At 38.3% G+C, this 17360-nt stretch overlaps 1 protein-coding gene across 11 annotated transcripts in view; it reads right to left on the bottom strand.

The window, feature by feature from the left end:
* Positions 1-17360, bottom strand: part of TLK2 (tousled like kinase 2) — a 104173-nt gene that overhangs the window by 33463 nt on the left and 53350 nt on the right. For all 11 annotated transcript variants that reach the window (XM_067715942.1, XM_067715939.1, XM_067715940.1 and 8 more), the window contains 4 exons: positions 11012-11107; positions 9512-9604; positions 5604-5714; positions 4256-4392 (listed from right to left, as the gene is read on the bottom strand). In XM_067715942.1, the coding sequence (XP_067572043.1) occupies positions 4256-4392; positions 5604-5714; positions 9512-9604; positions 11012-11107 (437 nt within the window). The remainder of the gene's footprint in view (positions 1-4255; positions 4393-5603; positions 5715-9511; positions 9605-11011; positions 11108-17360) is intronic.

Below are 17360 nucleotides of genomic sequence, written 5' to 3'. Positions count from 1 at the left end.
TCACTTGATAATACGATTCTCTTGGCTTCAAGATGAGCTGGGTTATTGATTAGACGTCAATTTAACAGCAGAGTAGAAATTTTAATTCAAGCGTTGCTGCTTGTGTAAGAAAATCTTTTAACTATTAGAGATATGCCTTTCCCTCCAAAATATATATATATGAATAATTCATGGCTTGAAAGAATTCTGGATTAAGACAAAGAATCCTTAGGTTAAATCACAGTCTTTCTTCTCACTTAATGAATGTCCTTGAGGAAAACATTTATCTTCTCTGAATATGAGTCTCCCAATCAAAAAAATTGGTAAAATATCTTTAAGCTCATTTCTACCCTTTCAGGGGCCTCACTGAGTTCAAGGCACTCTGAACTCTCTGAAGATAACCATATAATATATAGTTTAACTATAAACTGCCGTGTACTAGTGCAGTGCCACAACATTTTGTCTCTGAAGACTAACTGCTTTGGAAGATTGAGATTTTAGCAATTACCCTTATTAAATTAAAATAAAACTAATTTCCTAATGTTTTCAGGGAAAATCCACACATTTTTTTAAAATATTTATTTATTTATTTATTTATGGCTGCATTGGGTCTTCATTGCTGCACACAGGCTTTCTCTAGTTACGGGGAGCAGGGGCTACCCTTTGTTGCAGTGCACGGGCTTCTCGCTGCGGTGGCTTCTCTTGTTGTGGAGCACGGGCTCTAGGCACGTAGGCTTCAGTACTTGTGGCACACAGGCTTCAGTAGTTGCGGCGTGGGCTCTACGGTGCACGGGCTTCAGTAGTTGTGGCGCGTGGGCTCTAGAGCGCAGGCTCAGTAGTTGTGGCGCGTGGGCTTAGTTGCTCCGCAGCATGTAGGATCTTCCTGGACCAGGGATAGAACCCGTGTCCCCTGCATTGGCAGGTGGATTCTTAACCACTGCGCCACGAGGGAAGTCTCAGTTCTACCATCTTTTACAAAAGTATTGATGACCTGATAAATTTATCTCATTCAAATCTAAATAACCATTTAAAAAGCTATTATTTGTAAATGATAAGAAGACCATCAGCTTTAGGTACCATTATCAGCTGAACTGTGTCACCCAAAAAGATATGTTAAAGTCCTAACCTCCAGTACCTCAGATTATGACCTTTGGAAACAGGGTCATTGAAGATTTAATTAGTTAAAATAAGGTTATACTGGAGTAGGGTAGGCCCTTAATCCAATATGACTGGTATCCTCATAAGAAAAGAAGACACAGAGACACATAGGGGAACACCATGTGAAGACGGAGGCAACTGAAGCTATGCTCACAAGCCATGGAACACCAAAGAAGGAGCCTCCCTAGTGGCCTCAGAGGGAGCATGGTCCTCAACACCTTGATTTCAAGGTGTCTGGCCTCCTGAACTGTTGAGAAAATAAATTTACGTTGTTTTAGACCACCCAGTTTATGATATTTAGTGACAGTAGCCCTAGGAAACGATTACAGGCAACTTCAATAGCAAAATTGTATCATAACTAGTAGGAGAGGTATTAAAAAAACAAATGCACATATTTTCAGACGTTATTTTAACCAAAATAATTTTAGTGGTGATCTACAGAGAGCGTCTAAATATCCAAGATAACAATTTTTAAAGATTCCCAGGATTTCATATGTTCCATGTGTACTAGAAACTGTAAAATGGTATATACTACCCAAGGAAAATCTGGCATTTATAAAATCAACAAAAAGAGTTGTCTCTCCAAATATCATATGATATCACTTATATGTGGAATCTAAAAAATGATACAAATGAACTTATTTACAAAACAGAAACAGACTCACAGACACAGAATGGAAACTTAGGTTACCAGAGGGGAAGGACAGGGGGATAAATTTGGAATTTGAGATGAACAGATACACATTACTATATATAAAATAGATAAACAACAAGGACCTACAGTATAGCGGAGGGAGCTATATTCAATATCTTGCAATAACCTATAATGGAAAAGAATCTGAAAAAGAATACATATATATATGTATAACTGAATCACTTTGCTGCATACCCAGAATATTGTAAATCAACTATACTTCAATAAAATATTAAAATTAAAACAAAAGAATTGTCTCTCATTATGGATCATGTGACCAAGAATCAGATGGTTCAGGAGAAATGACTTTAAAATGGAATGCTATGATTCCTTACACACCAGAATGATTATGTGGACTATAACAATGCTATAAAGTTTAATTTACTCCCTCTGATAATCCACATCTTAAACAACCACGATTTTGAATACAGGTCAAATTCCATTACTTTAATGTGGTTTACTTTAATATAAAGAAAATCTTAATAAAAAGTTTTTATTGCCTTGCCATTGATTATTTGAGACTTTAAGACTTGTTTAAATAAAAAATTGTGTCCTGAATAACAACAGTGTTTAATATAACTACTTTCTCAGAACTATAAAATAAGCTACTTTTTCAATAGATTCAAACATATTTTTAGGAAAAATTACTAACCTGGTCAAAAAACATTACAAATCTGTTACGATCTTCCTATTAGACAGTAAATCTTCTGTTTTAGGATCTTAATAAAGATCATTCAAAACAGAGCCAAGGAACACAGTGAGAACAAAAGAACTGTGTTGAGGCTCCTACTGAGACTATATTTGATTATCTGATTAAATTTAATGTCTTGAGGTTTGCCTCTTCCTATAAAACCTAGTATTCCTGCCTTGTGTTCAGGTACCTTGCCCACCAAATTATGTGTCATGGAGTTGTCTTCTTCTTTTTTTTTTTTTTTTTTTTTGCAGTACGTGGGCCTCTCACTGTTGTGGCCTCTCCCGTTGCGGAGCACAGGCTCCGGATGCACAGGCTCAGCGGCCATGGCTCACGGGCCCAGCCGCTCCGCGGCATGTGGGATCTTCCCGGACTGGGGCACGAACCCGTGTCCCCTGCATCAGCAGGCGGACTCTCAACCACTGTGCCACCAGGGAAGCCCCATGGAGTTTCTTATACACAGAAAATTATCATTTGTGAGGATATCAGCTACAGCCTTTTACAACTAAAGAACTTCAATTCTGCATTAAAATTAAGAAAGGGAATTAACTGATTAAAGCACAATTTTAAAAAATAAAATACTTATAATTAACAGGTATCAGCCAGGGGACTTCCCTGGTGGTCCAGGGGTTAGGACTCGGCCCTTTCACTGCTGGGGTCCGGGTTCAATCCCCAGTCAGAGAACTGAGATCCTGCAAGCCGTGTGGCGTGCCAAAACAAACAAACAAACAAACAAAAAGTTATCAGGGCTTCCCTGGTGGCGCAGTGGTTGAGAGTCCGCCTGCTCATGTAGGGGACACGGGTTCGTGCCCCGATCCGGGAAGATCCCACATGCTGCAGAGCGGCTGGGCCCGTGAGCCATGGCCGCTGAGCCTGCGCGTCCGGAGCCTGTGCTCCGCAACGGGAGAGGCCACAACAGTGAGAGGCCCGCGTACCGCAAAAAAAAAAAATACAATGTGCCACCCCTGCCCTCCGCAACCCAGTCTCAAATGGAAATGATCTATCAAATCAAAATAAATAAATAAGATACAATAAAAGGTACTACAACTTGAAGGTTTTTTTAAGTCCTGAGCTAATATTACACAGTTGGAATTCCAGGAGTTTAAACGTTAACTCTCTCCTTGGAGTAAACACTTGAATGTTTCAAACCAAAGTTATAATAAAGTGAAGGAATGCTCAAGATTCCAAGTTGCTGAGAGGCACAGGTAGTGGGGCTGGTCACCAGCCTGACCGATGGCTCAGTCCTTGCCTCCAAGGAGGTGATTATCTCTGCTGACTGGATACTCTCCCCTTAAATAGCCCCAGGGACATGTCCTATAAGTTCTTCCTAAGCTTTATTTTGTTTTATACCTAACTCAGGAAATCCTTCCTTGGGTCTTTGCCTATTTCATTTTCCTGTGGACCCAGAATAAATGCTGACTGTGGGTGTACTCCTCATGAAAATCAATTACATAATTAAAAGGATATCAAGTCAGGTCCAGATTTTTCTTTCTTAGCTTTGTTGATTCTGATTCTTTTAAGCTTTATTGTAGAACTTGTTTTTTATTCATCTGATTATTTGTCATTTTTTTCCCAGGACTTTATCTCATTCCCCACATTTCTTAACACATGTGGTGACAAAAACTGAACAAAATGACTGCCACTACTAAGATATTAATGACTACAATTACAAAAAATTTTTTAAGTCCAAACCAACTTTTCAGTTCTCAACTTAATCATCACAATTCACTTACTTGATAAGGTTCTGGAAAGCATAACCGTCTGTCCACTGTTCAGTGAACGAGGCCCCATGTCGGACAGTGGTAAAGTGGCCCAATCTCAAGCGATCTTGCATGCTTTTATCTCTACATGCCATCTTCTCTTGTTTTGACTTAGGGGAAAACGACAAATAGAAAATAATTTTATTTTCCTATGAGAACTCATAGCATTATGTTTATTTTTTGTACTATACTGCTCAAAGTTTAGGACAACTGCCTAAATCTACATTGACTTCAGGAAGTACCCTAAAGCTATAAATGTTCTATATAACCCATAAATGTTCTATGTTAACATATACCTTGTTATTTCTCTTATAAATGTGGAAAAAAGTTATTTCCTTTCTATAAAATTAATGGATTAAGAGATGAAGCAAAGTTCTCCACAGTATCTTTGACATCAATAAAATAATTCATTTCACTTTTATCAGTGTTCCCTGTCTTTTTAACAGCATTTCAAAGACTTCAGCAAAAATAACTGCTAGTCTGGGACTTCCCTGGCGGTCCAGTGGTTAAGCCTCCAGGCTCCCAAAGCTGGGGGCCCAGGTTTGATCCCTTGTCGGGGATCTAAGATCCCAAATGCCGCAACTAAGATCCCACATACCACAACAAGCCGCAACAACGAAGACCCAGCACAGCCAAAATAAATTAAAAAAAATTTTTTTTTTTAAAAAAAACACTTGTCTGTCTCAAACCTCTAGCTTGTAATAATTTCATTAGGAAGTACTGTCATCTTAAAACTTTCACTATAAGATAAATAAGTACTGGAGATGTAGTATTTTAAAAGTTTTCAATAAATAGTTACTTATATCTATTAAAAGCAAGTTGCAACTAATCAGTTACTATAATAAAGGAGACATCAGCCAATTAAAGTAATCATATACAAGTAAATACCAACTTAGTTTTTTAAAGCACAAAGCACTGAATTATCACATTATTATATACTTAAGTTACTCCAAATACCATATCTGAAATAGACATAAAACTATTGCTAAATGTCTGTAATAGCAACAGGACACACGCTTTAATTAATAGGACGAATGTAAGAATTTTGGAGAGCAATACCCTGAATAAACTCAACTAGGACAAGCTGCCCCTGTCCAACCAACACCATACTCAAAGCAAAGCACAATCAGAAAAAATATCCCAAATTATCACTCTGGATACTTGGTTCAGTGTCCACACAAGAAAGAATTCTCACTGTCAAATCATGAGAAGTCTTTTCCTAAGAAGCCCTACTCTGAAATATTTTCATTTCAGGTAAAGAGTATAGAAGCCACAATAAGCATCTTGGGGTACAGAGTTCAGGCCACCACTAATCACTTACCTTTTCTATAAGGAGTTTCTTGCTCATTGTCACACATCGATTTAATCGTTCTTTGTATTTCTCTAGCATCTTTTGCTGTTCATCAATCTGCCGTCTCAAATCACAGTTGGCCTTCAATGGAAAAAAATTTTTTTAATTAGCTCCAAGGAAGATAGATTAATACAAAAGCAGTTTCTAGGGAGTCTGAAAATCATTTGTTGTTAAATTATAAGCAAAATTAAGGTTCAAAGAGGTAAGAGTAACTATGTCTTTTTAAAAAAGAAGGTAAGTACTTCATTCCTTGATTCTCTTTAAATAAACTTATCATTTATTAAAGATGAATTCTGTTACTAGAAGTGGGCATGTTTTTCTACTGATCATATTTTATTCCTCCCCAAAGCCAGTTACAGATAAATCTAGTACATCACACATATTTAAATTGTCACAAAATAAAAGAAAAATCCTACAATGAATGAGATGTTTAAAATTCATATGAAGAGCAGTTTTTAGCACTTACAGATTAAATACTTCCAAAGGGTGATTAAGCACTACCAAAAAATTACAGAATTTTTTTTTAAAAAACTACATAATGTTCTTTATGTTCAATTGTTCTTTGTTTTTCTGCTCTTGTTTCCAAAGAAGAAGAGACATGGATTTATATAAATGTTCCTTACCAGAGAAGCCAGGCACACCCATGCCCGCCTAAGACAGAACTAACAAAGAAGTTGAATACAGCATCTTGGTTCAAGAACACCAGAATGTAAATACACAGTTACTTTAGCTGTGGTCAGAAGGGCTAAATACTTTGAAAAATTCAAGCCTCCTACAATAACAGGGAAGGGAAGAACCACTAACCCAAGGTCAACTTTGACTTGCAACTCCTGAATTTATTCTTGTGTTAAACAAAAGATATCTACTCTTTTGGCAAATAAATGATACTTTATAATAACTTGCTTGAATTATGAAAAAAATACAGCATTTCCCAATCAAATTATATAAGTGTTTCTGAAACAGTAAAAAGCACAAATGGAAGATACTACAGCACACTCAATTTGTGAGACTTTTCAGCTTCATTTGAAAGTGACCACTGTACAACAGCTTCCATCTCCAAATTTCTACTCTCCTCATAAACATAATTTCTTCTCATTAGTTCTTCTAACAGAGCCCTAGAGTTCTATGCACCACATTACCGAAGGCTAAGTACAAGTACATTTGGGTAAATGTGACTAATTCACACTTAAAAATCTACAAGGCAAAGATCATGTAATGTTGGGACTTCCCTGGTGATCCAGTGGTTGGGACTCTGCACTCCCAATGCGGGGGGGCCTGGGTTCGATCCCTGGTCAGGGAACTAGATCCCGCATGCATGCCGCAACTAAGAGCCCACATGCTGCAACTAAGAGCCCGCATGCCACAACAAAGATCCCACATACAGTGTGTCACAGCTAAGACCCGGCGCAGCCAGATAAATAAATAAATAAATAAACAAACATTAAAAAAACAACAACAACAAAGATCATGTAATGTTTATATGAAATTCAATCTACTTTTGGAAGGTGAGCATTGAAATCTGTAATCAAATTTATGGCATCAATCAATCTCTGGCAGCTTATTTAAACTTTTAAGAACTCAATTTCTGTGGTTTCTAACACTAACGATTTTGTATTCAGGTTTAAAATAGCACCTGGCTAGCAGCTCCTGATGCAGCCTTACCCAAACATCTAACTAAAATGGAAAAACTCAATGAATGGTCCATGCCTGCCTGAAAGGAGATATAAAGAGCAGTGGTCATTCCCCCTGTCCCTCCAAATCAGAAACACAAGCTCTCATCAACTTGAAAAAATGGCAGCTGTCCTTTTGTGTCTTCTTTTTTGACATATCCATTCCACTGGCACTGCTCTATACCCAAAGAAAGACTACAACCTTCAGAAAACAAGGCAGTAGAAAGAGGGTAGCGGTGAGTAAAGAGAACATACCACTCCCTGGAAAATTAAACCAGACATTTTTTTAAAACCCCCCCAAAAAAGAGTCCTAAGTTAGGATCAGTTTTTCACTTCATCTTCTCAATCTTAAGAAAGTCAGGTGATGAAGGAAGAAGACAAGCCCATGATCCTTTTTCAGTCCAGCAGAGCTACCCTGGACAAAAACCTGCCAATACTGCAACTAGGTTAGGAACTTTTTAAACCCACATATCTAATTATAAATCTTGGTAATTCAACGAGCACCCAAGTGTACAAAAACAGGAATAAGAGCAACCCCAAGCAAGTATGGATGCTAACAATGAAAGATGGAAGATAGATACTGAGTCCAAACATGGCTCTCCTCATTGAAAGACGGAGAAAAGCAAGCAAACAAACAACAAAAAAAAAGGCCTAAGGAAAAATATTTCTGAATAGGAAAGGGAACATCAGCTTGAGAACAATAAAAACACTGGAGAAGATTAAAATGTTAGCCAATTTTATTTATAAATTGGTAGTATTTATGTATAGATGCATTTATATATGCTACAGGGACCTCCCTGGCAGTCTGGTGATCAAGACTCCGGGCTTCCACTGCAGGGGTCACAGGTTCAATCCCCGGTCAGGGAACTAAGATCCCACATGATGCGTGGCGTGGCCAAAAAACAAAAATAAAAAAATTTAAAAATTTATATATATGCAACAAATAGCTCAAAAAATTACTGAAGTAAATGTACCAAATGTTTTACCTCAGTAATGGAATTATGGGTGTCATATTATTTTTTTTTACTATTCTCTAAATTTATTATAAAGAGCATGTATTGCTTTTACAATAAGAAAACAATAAACCTTAAAAAAAACTTGTAAAGAATGGGTCAGTCAATATGCCAAACTGTATATTAAAAAATTATTTCAAGGACTTCCCTGGTGGCTCAGAGGTTGAGAATCTGCCTTCCAATGCAGGGGACATGGGTTAGAGCCCTGGTCCAGGAAGATCCCACATGCCGCGGAGCAACTAAGCCCGTGCGCCACAGCTACTGAGCCTGCGCTCTAGAGCCCGTCAGTCACAACTACTGAACCCGTGTGCCACAACTACTGAAGCCCATGCACCTAGAGCCCGTGCTCTGCAACGAGAGAAGCCACTGCAATGAGAAGCCTGCGCACTGCAGAGTAGCCCCTGCTCACCGCAACTAGAGAAAGCCCATGCGCAGCAACGAAGACCCAACACAGCCAAAAATAAATTAAATAAATAAATTTATATATATATAAAAAATTATTTCAAAAAATATCTGGTATTACTGTATAGCACAGGGAACTCTACTCAATATTCTGTGATAACCTATATGAGAAAAGAATCTAAAAAAGAATGAATATATGTATATGTATAACTGAATTACTTTGCTATACACCTGAAACTAACACAACACTGTAAATCAACTATACTCCAATAAAATTAAAATTTAAAAACACCATTGTATATTTTCTAGAGGTATATTTTTAATTCCATATTAGTTATTTTTAAAGTTTCTCTTGTAAGCACAAAAACTTTACATGAATAGGTTATAAAAGATACAAAATACAAAACCAGGGCTGAAAAGTACTTGTGAAATAGTTTTTAAAATTCAAGGACATTAAACAAAACAATTTTCCTGAAATGGGAAAACATTTTATACCTATTCTCACAGTTCCAAATGAAATACAATAATACTCCACACATATACTCCTCTAGTATATATTTAAATATTAAAATTCTATAATTGAGATGTCCAATTTAAAGACAGAGTTTAGAATATAGGTTTGATCCTCGTTCCCTACTCAGATTCCCTCAGATTAAAGGAAAATATCCAAATGTTTACTTCTTAACTTTATTATTTGGCTATGGTAATTATCTCTATGATATGTACATAATTCAAATATACATAAAATTAATTAGTGCTGTTATAAAATCTCTTACAACATTTTAATACTTACTCTTAACAAATCATCTATTCTTCCTTCCTTCTTCTCTAAGTCAGAATTCTTACTGTTTTCTAGTGCAGATATTTTTTCTATTGTGAGGTCAGACTATAAAGAGAAAACAAGTTTAGGATTAGTCTCAAAATATTACATGTCATCACATTTTTCTCATTACTTTTCTGAAAAAAAAAGCACTTGACAACACAACTAGCCTGGAATCGCATGGCTCAAGAATTTAAATCTGCTTTCCTCATCCCATTCTTTAAGCATTATGTTCTGCTACACCTGCCCTTCAAAAATATATTAGCTCTGGAATCAAATATATGAATTTTCAAACTGCTGTGCGCTGAACAGTAAAGAAACATACTACTCTAGAAATGAAACTAACTTTGAATAGAAAAGGCCATCAGAGGAGACAGGACCCAAATCTCTAAACAACAAACATGCCACCTAGTGGAAACAAAGAGTAACCAGAAGGGAGAGGTGAACGCTCAACTATCTAAGTCTGTTCAACTATTCAAAAGCTTAATTCAAATAAAATTGAAAATCTGCTCCTGAGGGAATGTTTAGCTCTTGCATCTTAAGAAATTCTCCTAGATTGCCAAGCATCCTGTCTTGAAGGCAACACAGTGCCAACAGGCTTCAAGAAAACCAGGCATAATATTTGGCTAGCTCAATACCACAAAATGGAGGATATATTCACTATCCTTTTCAGATATTATCTTTGAACGTTCACAACATTCCCTAAATTAAGGAGTTTCTGAAGACTGTTTAAGGAGAAATTATGTTGGTGTGCCACATGTTAAAGAAGTTTAAAACAAGAATTTACTGTATAGCATAGCGAACTGTATTCGATAACTTGTAATAAACTATAATGGAAAAGAATTGGAAAAAAAGAATATAGACATATACATATATATGTATAACCGAATTACTGTGCTGTACACCTGAAATTAACACAATATTATAAAATCAACTATACTTCAATAAAAATTTCTAAAAAAAAGAAGTTTAGCTAGGTCTTGCTAAATGAGTATGTACAAGGAAAAAATTAAGTACTTTCACAAAGTAGGGAATTAAGATTCACTGAAGCCTACAATAAGCACTGTCCCACCAAGCGTTTTGTATACACTAAGATAATGATAATCAACCACAGTTTTATAGATGATTTGAACTGAAGAAAACTAAGGCCCAAAAAGATAAGGTATAAGTTGTAGAGCTAGAGTTTGAATCTAGGCCTAGAGGTCTTTTCCCTGACATCATGCTGCAGTATAATCATTTCTGCTGCAATACACCAGAAAGGTAAACAAACACCTCAAAAAGTTAAATTAAAAGCACCTTCCAAAAGACTCTAAATATTCATAATGCAAGTTCTGAATACGACACACACAAATAATGAGGTGAAGTCAGAGAAATAAAGGGACAACAAAGGGAGGACCTAGATTTTATATGTAGTTATTAGTATCTATTCCTCGGCCCTTCTTTTCCTCCTCTGTTTAACAATCACTGACCTACCTGGGTCTGTCTGTGCTGGATGGAGATCTGTTTTTGGGAGCTGCAGGAATGCTCTGTGTTGCCAGATCCCGTAGAGGAGGGACTGTTTTGCTGAGCCTGTAATAAAGGTCCATCACCGATCACAAGAAAGTTCTGCATCTTTCTCCACAAACATTTGTATGAATGCAAATGATTAACTCTATATAAAAGAAACACTTGCTGATGAAAGTCAAAAGTCAGGGCCATGTAGCCAAGATGAAAGTATAAACAATTCAAATGAAAAGTAAGGGCTAGACATGGTAGCTTAGACTACGTTACTGTAAATAGTTAAAAGCATCAAATGCTTATAAATGAATTTTTTAAATATGTAAATTATCAAATATGTAAATGCCCTTTTCACTTGTACAGTTGATACCTGAACAATGCATGGGTTAAGGGTGCCGACCACCCCACCCACCCCACTGCCCACAGTGCAGTGAAAATCCACGTATCTAACTTTACAGGTGGCCCTCGGTATCCATGGTTCTGCACCTGCAGATTCAGCCAATTTCAGATGGTGTAGTACTGTAGAATGGATTTGTTGAAAAACAATCCACATATAAGTGGACCTGAGCAATCAGTCCAAAACCCATGTTGTCCAAGGGTCAGCTGTATTTTAATACGCTTTTGCAGGAAAGGCTGGTGAAGCATCCAAAGCACAGGGGATGCTTGTGACTCCAGGCAGAAAGGACTGTGAACTACTGTTCAGAATAGCGTCCTATATCCTCAAACATTATCCATGAACATTCAGTGGTCCAAAAAATCCTGGTTGATTTCCAATACTGTCACTTGCTTACTGTGACTTTTACACATAAATGATGGGGCATTCTAAGGCATTTTCAAGTTTATAAGGTTTAGGACTTAATATAATTCAACTGTTCAAGAATATGCAATCATTAAACAGATGGTCCCCGACTTAACAATGGTTCCACTTAACCATTTTTCAACTTTAAGATGATGTGAAAGCAATACACATTCAGTAGAAATGGTACTTCAAATTTTGAATTTTGATCTTTTCCTGGGTTAGCAACATATGGCACAATACTCTTTCATGATGCTACGCAGCAGCAGTGAGCCACAGCTCCCAGTCAGCCACACAATCATGAGGGTAAACAACGCAATACACTTACAACCATTCTGTACCAGACAATCACATTGGGTTTTGCTTTCCCTACAGTATTCAATAAATTACATGAGATTCAACACTGTATTATAAAACAGGTTTTGTGTTGGGTGACTTTGCCCAACTGTAGGCTAACGTTAAGTGTTCTGAGCACATTTAAGGTAAGCAAGGCTAAGCTACTGTATGTTAGGTAGGTTTGGTGTATTAAACACATTTTGACTTACGAATGATATTTTCAACTTATGATGTATTTATCAGGACCTAATTCCCATTGTAAGTCGAGGAAGGCCTGTACTTCAGAAAGTCCTTTTAAAAACAAAATTGCACCCAACACAGTACAACCCATCATAGACATAATTAGAAAATATTGGATATTCTGGGGATTATGGGCTAATGGCAATACAGTATTATCATCACATCAGAGAATACAGTGTTTCCACATATGTAAATTTTTTGATACTTCCTATATATTCCTTTAATTATTGTCTTATTCATGAACATTAAAACAATGTATAACCACCACCTATTGAGCAATTATCACCATGATCACACACAGTCCTTACAAAACCCTATAAGGTAGTTATTATTTCCACTTATACATAAAGAAAATACAAATCCGAGATATTAAGCACCTACGTGCAGTCACAAAGCTAGTTAGTGGGGGAACAAGAATAGAGGGCTATCTGCATCCACAATACCCGATCTCTATGACCACGGTACACTGATGCCTCACATCAACAGTTACAGGCCACAAGCAAGCTAAGCACTTCATACACATAATTACACTGAGGGCTCACAACAGCCTTGTAAGGTAGGCAGTATTATCACCTCCATTTTTATTTATTCATTCAACAAGTACTCACTGAGAACACCCTACGTCTAAGCATTGTGTTAGGTGCTAGGGACACAGTGGCCAAGAAAAACAGAAACAAAACCCACAGACCCAGTCATTACTCTGCCTTATAACGCTTACAATCCAAGAGACGATGTATTAAGTACTCGATAAATATCTGTTGAAAGAAATTGTTAAATAAACAATCATATAATAAATGCAAAATTGCAATTAGGATACATGCTATAAGAGTACACAGCAGGGTACATAACCTAACTTAATGAGTTGGGGATGAATTCCTTGAGAAAGTAATATCAGAGTTAAGATTTGAAGGAAATAAGCAATCAAAGAAAGGAGATGATTCCAGGTTCTCACATGCCATACAAGAACCTTAGGGGAAGAGAGAAGAATGATGTGGGGATCAAAGAAGTAAAAAGAGAGGAGTCAGTCTCAAAGAGGTGAAACAATGCGCACAGCCTGTAAGTCAGAGCAGCGACTAGAGATGAAAATGTTCCCCACTCTTTCTACAATGTGGCAAATCTAACCTTGTCTTACTGATTAAGGGTCATCACCACTCACATATTGGGTTTCCCTGGTGGTGCAGTGGTTAAGAATCCACCTGCCAGTGCAGGGGACACGGGTTCAAGCCCTGGTTCGGGAAGATCCCACATGCCCCGGAGCAACTAAGCCTGTGCGCCACAACTACTGAGCCTGCGCACCTAGAGCCCATGCTCCACAACAAGAGAAGCAACCTCAATGAGAATCCCGCACACCGCAACGAAGAGTAGCCCCCACTCACCGCAATTAGATAAAGCCCGTGTGCAACAAGGACCCAACACAATCAAAAAAAATAAATTAATAAAATAAATTTATTAAAAAATAAATAAATAAACTCACATATCATACTGCACTATGATTCAAGCATTATCTCCTTCAGTTATCATTAGGTTGCTCTTACAACCCTCTCCTTTTAAAATTTGTCCCTAAACAAACATGACTGTTTGAGCAGCTTTTATAATAAAAGCCAGTAAGAATCACATGACCGGCTAAAAAGGCCCTTCTATGAACCTCTAGATTTTGGTATATGGGCTTTGTTAAAATGCTTTTTTAACATGTGCTCATTTCTAAGTTTTCTTTCAGCAAACCAATATTGCTAGAATGTGATTCAAGGGGATGTTTCCAAATTAAAGCTCTCTGTAAAAATGTACATATAAATAGCCCCATGATAAGAAGTAAAAATGTAGAAAGTGAACTGAGGAAGTGGGACAGAGGTAAGGAGGTAGCAAATCCTCATGAAAACGAAAATACTTTCAAAAGGTAAAAGAACTACAAAAATAGGCCTTCCCTGGTGGCGCAGTGGTTGAGAGTCCGCCTGCCGATGCAGGGGACACGGGTTCGTGCCCCGGTCCGGGAAGATCCCACATGCCACAGAGCAGCTGGGCCCGTGAGCCATGGCCGCTGAGCCTGCGCGTCCGGAGCCTGTGCTCCACAATGGGAGAGGCCACAACAGGGAGAGGCCCGCGTACCGCAAAAACAAAACAAAACAAAACAAAACCAACAAAAAAAAGAACTACAAAAATATAAGGACCTACTGTGACAAGTGAATCCATGGTAGAAAAAAATGCTCTAAATCTGATCATTCATTAGATATTAATTATGAACCTCTGTGCCTGGTCCTGTGTTAAACACTAGAAATGCAACACTGGAAAACAAAGAGAGCTTACAGTCTCCCAACAAGTCCACGATTACAGAATCATGTCCTCGAGAAATGAGAACAGAAGTCGATGGCCTTGCTAAGCGGGCCACTGTAGTTGTAAATTTAGTCCAACCCCTACTTTGCAAAACATTCTCCCCAGACTTCCATATTCTTTGTTCCTATTATAAAAGTAATATTAGCTTCTAATTCATGATTACAGGCTGGATCTCCCAAAGTCCTACTGATATTCAGAGATTTTTAAAAAATAAAATCATAATAGCACTAAGAAACAAGGGAGAGTTGAGAATCAGAAATTTTTTAAAACTTTAAATTTTAAGAAACATTCAAAAGCAGTTGGGATCAGACTGATAGAGAAAGTGAAATAAAGAAATTCACAGCTGAAAACATCAGCAGTAAAACAGGCTGGGTCTTTTCAAGAGAGCTCCTCCAAAGCCTCACAATGAGATTTACCTTTAAAAGAACCAGGAGTGACCCATGGGACAATTATCAGACATTTAAAACCTATACGGGGCTTCCCTGGTAGCGCAGTGGTTAAGAATCTGCCTGCCAATGAAGGAGACACGGGGTCGAGTCCTGGTCCAGGAAGATCCCACATGCCGCAGAGCAACCAAGCCCGTGCGCCACAACTACTGAAGCCTGCGCTCTAGAGCCCACGAGCCACAGTTACTGAAGCGTGCGCACCTCGAGCCTGTGCTCCGCAACAAGAGAAGCCACTGCAATGAGAAGCCTGCGCACTGCAACGAAGAGTAGCCCCCGCGCACAGCAACGAAGACCCAATGCAGCCATAAATAAATAAATAAATAAATAACCTATTTATTTACTTGTAAATAAGTAAATACATAAATAAAACCTATGCTGTCCAATAGGGTCCTCTCTTGATCTCTTCCTTGCATAATGTGGGCCCTGGATACTACTGCTTCTGACCCAAGGGTAAAGCACAAGAACTGGTCTCTTAAATAAAAAACAAACATGTAAATATTTAAAAATGGAAAATAAGTGGGTCCAGGGGAGGGCTCCTGCTATAAGTACGGTACCCCTGCCCTCCACAACTGACACGATGGAGGAAGAAATGGAATACATCACTAAGAGTGAAATAGTTACCTATCAAAACAATGCCCTCCTTATCTCCATGTTTGTAAAGGAGCTGGTCTTTCTGCCTAGAGTTTGCGAGATGCTTACACAGGGAACACAGTCACCGCCTCCCAACCCCCGGAATGGTGGGCTATTTGCGAAGCAGTACTATGCCACCTCAGGGAAAAATCCATGCCAACAACCTATGTTAATCACCCTAATAGTACTGCATTCAACTAAAGCTAAATATATATTTTTAAGAAAACAAACAGGGCTTCCCTGGTGGCGCAGTGGTTGAGAGTCCACCTGCCGATGCAGGGGACATGGGTTCGTGCCCCGGTCCGGGAAGATCCCACATGCCGCAGAGCGGCTGGGCCCGTGAGCCGTGGCCGCTGAGCCTGTGCGTCTGGAGCCTGTGCTCCCCAATGGGAGAGGCCACAACAGTGAGAGGCCCGCGTACCGCAAAAAAAAAAAAAACTAAAAATAGAACTACCATAAGACCCAGCAATCCCACTACTGGGCATATACCCTGAGAAAACTGTAATTCAAAAAGAGTCATGTACCACAATGTTCATTGCAGCACTATTAACAATAGCCAGGACATGGAAGCAACCCAAGTGTCCATCAACAGGTGAATGGATAAAGAAGATGTGGCACATATATACAATGGAATATCACTCAGCCATAAAAAGAAACTAAAGTGAGTTATTTCTAGTGAGGTGGATGGACCTAGGGTCTGTCATACAGAGTGAGTCAGAAAGAGAAAAACAAATACCGTATGCTAACACATATATATGGAATCTAAAAAAAAAAAAAATGGTTCTGATGAACCTAGGGGCAGGACAGGAATAAAGACTCAGATGTAGAGAATGAACTTGAGGACATGGGGAGGGGGAAGGGTAAGCTGGGACAAAGTGAGAGAGTGGCATGGACATATATACACTACCAAATGTAAAACAGATAGCTAGTGGGAAGCAGCCACATAGCACAGGGAGATCAACTCGGTGCTTTGTGACCACCTCGAGTGGTGGAATGCGGGGGTGGGAGGGAGACGCAAGAGGGAGGGGATATGGGGATATATGTATATGTATAGCTGATTCACTCTGTTATAAAGCAGAAACTAACACACCATTGTAAAGCAACTGTACTCCAATAAAGATGTTAAAACAAAAAGAATCTGCCTTCCAATGCAGGAGACGCGGGTTTGATCCCTGGTCGGGGAACTAAGATCCCACAAGCCCACGCGCCACAACGAAAGATCCCACATGCCACACCTAAGACCTGATGCAGCCAAAAAATATAAATAAATATTCAAAAAAAATAAAGTTGATTACACAAGAGATAATTTGACGTTAAAATGGTATTCAGTAGAAAAAATCTAAAACACAAACACTTAAGAGTGGTTGTCTGTCTGAGGAACACAAAGGAAAGAATTTTACTCTTCTCTATCACTTCAATTTTTTGTGGGCCATGTGTATGTACTATTTTTACAATTTAGAAAATTATATGCTTATAATTTAAAAAATTAATTTCCAGGCTTCCCTGGCGGCTCAGTGGTTGAGAGTCCGCCTGCTGATGCAGGGGACAT

This window comes from Pseudorca crassidens, chromosome 19, assembly GCF_039906515.1.
Source record: "Pseudorca crassidens isolate mPseCra1 chromosome 19, mPseCra1.hap1, whole genome shotgun sequence".
NCBI lineage: Eukaryota > Metazoa > Chordata > Mammalia > Artiodactyla > Delphinidae > Pseudorca > Pseudorca crassidens.
The sequence above is the reverse complement of the archived record's forward strand: the minus strand, read 5'-3'. Positions and strand labels throughout refer to the sequence as shown.